The sequence below is a fragment of the Haliaeetus leucocephalus genome, unplaced genomic scaffold, assembly GCF_000737465.1.
Source record: "Haliaeetus leucocephalus isolate CR32 unplaced genomic scaffold, Haliaeetus_leucocephalus-4.0 Scaffold141, whole genome shotgun sequence".
NCBI lineage: Eukaryota > Metazoa > Chordata > Aves > Accipitriformes > Accipitridae > Haliaeetus > Haliaeetus leucocephalus.
Genome location: NW_010972577.1, coordinates 2,067,157 through 2,069,267, shown reverse-complemented (window position 1 = coordinate 2,069,267; position 2,111 = coordinate 2,067,157). Strand labels below are relative to the sequence as shown.

The following is a 2,111-nucleotide window of genomic DNA, read 5'->3' as shown; positions in this document are numbered from 1 at the left end:
GGGGGGGGAGAGCGGGGGGCAGGGATGAGTGAGCTCAGCTGCCCACCAGGGTTAATCCACAACACTAAGGAAGAATTTGCAGGGTTATATTTAATCATAAGTCTAACCTGACTATTGCCAGTGCAAGTACAAGGAGAGTGTGAATTCTGCTAGTTGGAAGTTACTTATAGAGAAAATGCAATTGTTTTGGTGCCTACTGTGATGCCAGATAGCTGGCTTTTGAATCACCAGTACTGTACATGTCACTGGTAATACTTGGAGATCTGGTCTTTGTTCTCAGAGCTGCCTGATTATTTAAAATACTGAAGAGTTTTGGAAGCCAAGTCTTCTGCATCAGTGAAATAGGTTTTTTTTCTTTTTCATTAGAATAAGACCCTTGTGAAATCCTGTTTGTATTTTCTGTTTCTAGTCTTTGAAGAAATTAAACCATGCCAATGTAGTAAAGCTGAAAGAAGTTATCAGGGAAAATGATCATCTGTATTTTGTGTTTGAATACATGAAGGAAAATCTTTATCAGTTAATGAAAGAAAGGTATGTAACAGCATCACCCATTCCTGAGATAAAATAATTACTTGCGTAATGTGTTTTTAACACCCGTGTTACTTTTCAAAGAACTGTGGATCGTTTGTTTAGGCTTAGATCACTATGGCTTAAAGCTGTGTGCTGCAGTAGGAGCTGTGGTTGTCACCTTTGAGCATATCCCAGACAGTTTAGTGAGACTTTCCAGTGCCTCTTCCCAGATTAGCCTGGCAGATAAGTAGGGTACTATTTTGAGAGTTAGGAACTGTGGGCTTTTAACAGCCCTCACCCTGAAGAGGCATTGATTTCTAGGAAAGTACTCCTAGCAATGCTTTTTCTATTAGAAGGTGGTGTCACCACCTCTTCTGTTATGGCTTCCTCAAATAAACGATTAAATAAAAAGTGGTTGAAACGATAATCATGAGGGGTCAAATTCTGTATTGGTTCTAGGAATTTTTTTTCCTTGCAATTTGAACTCATGTGTCCAAAGACTGCTTATTTTATTTGTCAGCATTCTCAATAAAATCTAGCATTTTATATTTGCTGTAGCATTAATAAAGTCTTAATTTTAGCCTTTGGGCTATGATAGCATCCTCCAGAGGATAATTTGGGGCAAAATAGCTCCCTGCTTTGAATTGTTCTCTGAGGAGGCCATTTTCTCTCTATGGACCATAGAATCAGCTTGGGAGATGTCAGTAATTTTACTTGATTTAACAAAGTAAAGTTACTGTTATATCTCTGTGAATACTACATAAAATACCTTTTTAAGCATAAAAATACTTATTATGCATGCACAGGTATAGAACAGTAACTAAATTGGGCACATATATGTGGATGCTGATATTTAATTATATGGAGTGATAAACCTTGAGAAAATTGTTCAAGTACATAACATACACACCAATTATCTTTAGGAATTTCTTAGGAATGCTTGATATATTACACCTCCTTATGAAAACAAAAAGGGCAGATGTCTGTAAAAGTGTGCTCCACATCATGTTCTCTACGGTTTAGCCAGGCCTTGGATTGGTTAGACATTGTATAAATCGAACCTTTAAGGATGTGATTTATTTGCTTAAGTCTTGGTTAAAATTGCCAGTCTTGCTGGAAGGGACTGTAGAGGAAATATGATCCTCTTTCTGCTGTAATTAAAAAAATAAGCAAGCAAATATGTAAAGCTGACTCTAGTAGCTGAGCTCACTTCTGAAATATGTGATGGTCAGTTTTTTTGAGAGGAATCGAGCTCAGGAAATTGAGTAAGGCCCAGGCCATCTTCTTCATTCACTGTTAGACTTTTTCTGAATAAAATTGTCACTGATTGCCACCCCAGCCCATCTCTACTGTGGTTTGACATGTGCAGAGGCAGCTGGTACAGAGCTGTATGATCAGAATCCTCTCATGGTAAGAGGGGCTATCATTAAACCGGCTGCCATGGCTGATCTTCTTGCCTGAATATTATGAGAAAAGCCTCTTGTTTTCAGTGGTAGCAGATGAGACTGTTCTTTCAGATAACAGAAGAGAAAGAAGTAGCACATCAGCTGTTAGGTAATAACAAGGGAAAGTCAAAAGTATGGCTTTTTTATGCTTGGGGA

The 2,111-nt window shown here is 38.1% G+C and overlaps 1 protein-coding gene across 7 annotated transcripts in view; it reads left to right on the top strand.

The window, feature by feature from the left end:
• Positions 1 to 2,111, top strand: part of ICK (intestinal cell (MAK-like) kinase) — a 24,023-nt gene that overhangs the window by 8,965 nt on the left and 12,947 nt on the right. For 6 of the 7 annotated variants that reach the window (XM_010561086.1, XM_010561088.1, XM_010561085.1 and 3 more), the window contains exon 4: positions 410 to 531. The exons of the other annotated variant lie outside the window; for it this stretch is intronic. In XM_010561086.1, the coding sequence (XP_010559388.1) occupies positions 410 to 531 (122 nt within the window). The remainder of the gene's footprint in view (positions 1 to 409; positions 532 to 2,111) is intronic. 7 annotated transcript variants of the gene reach the window in all.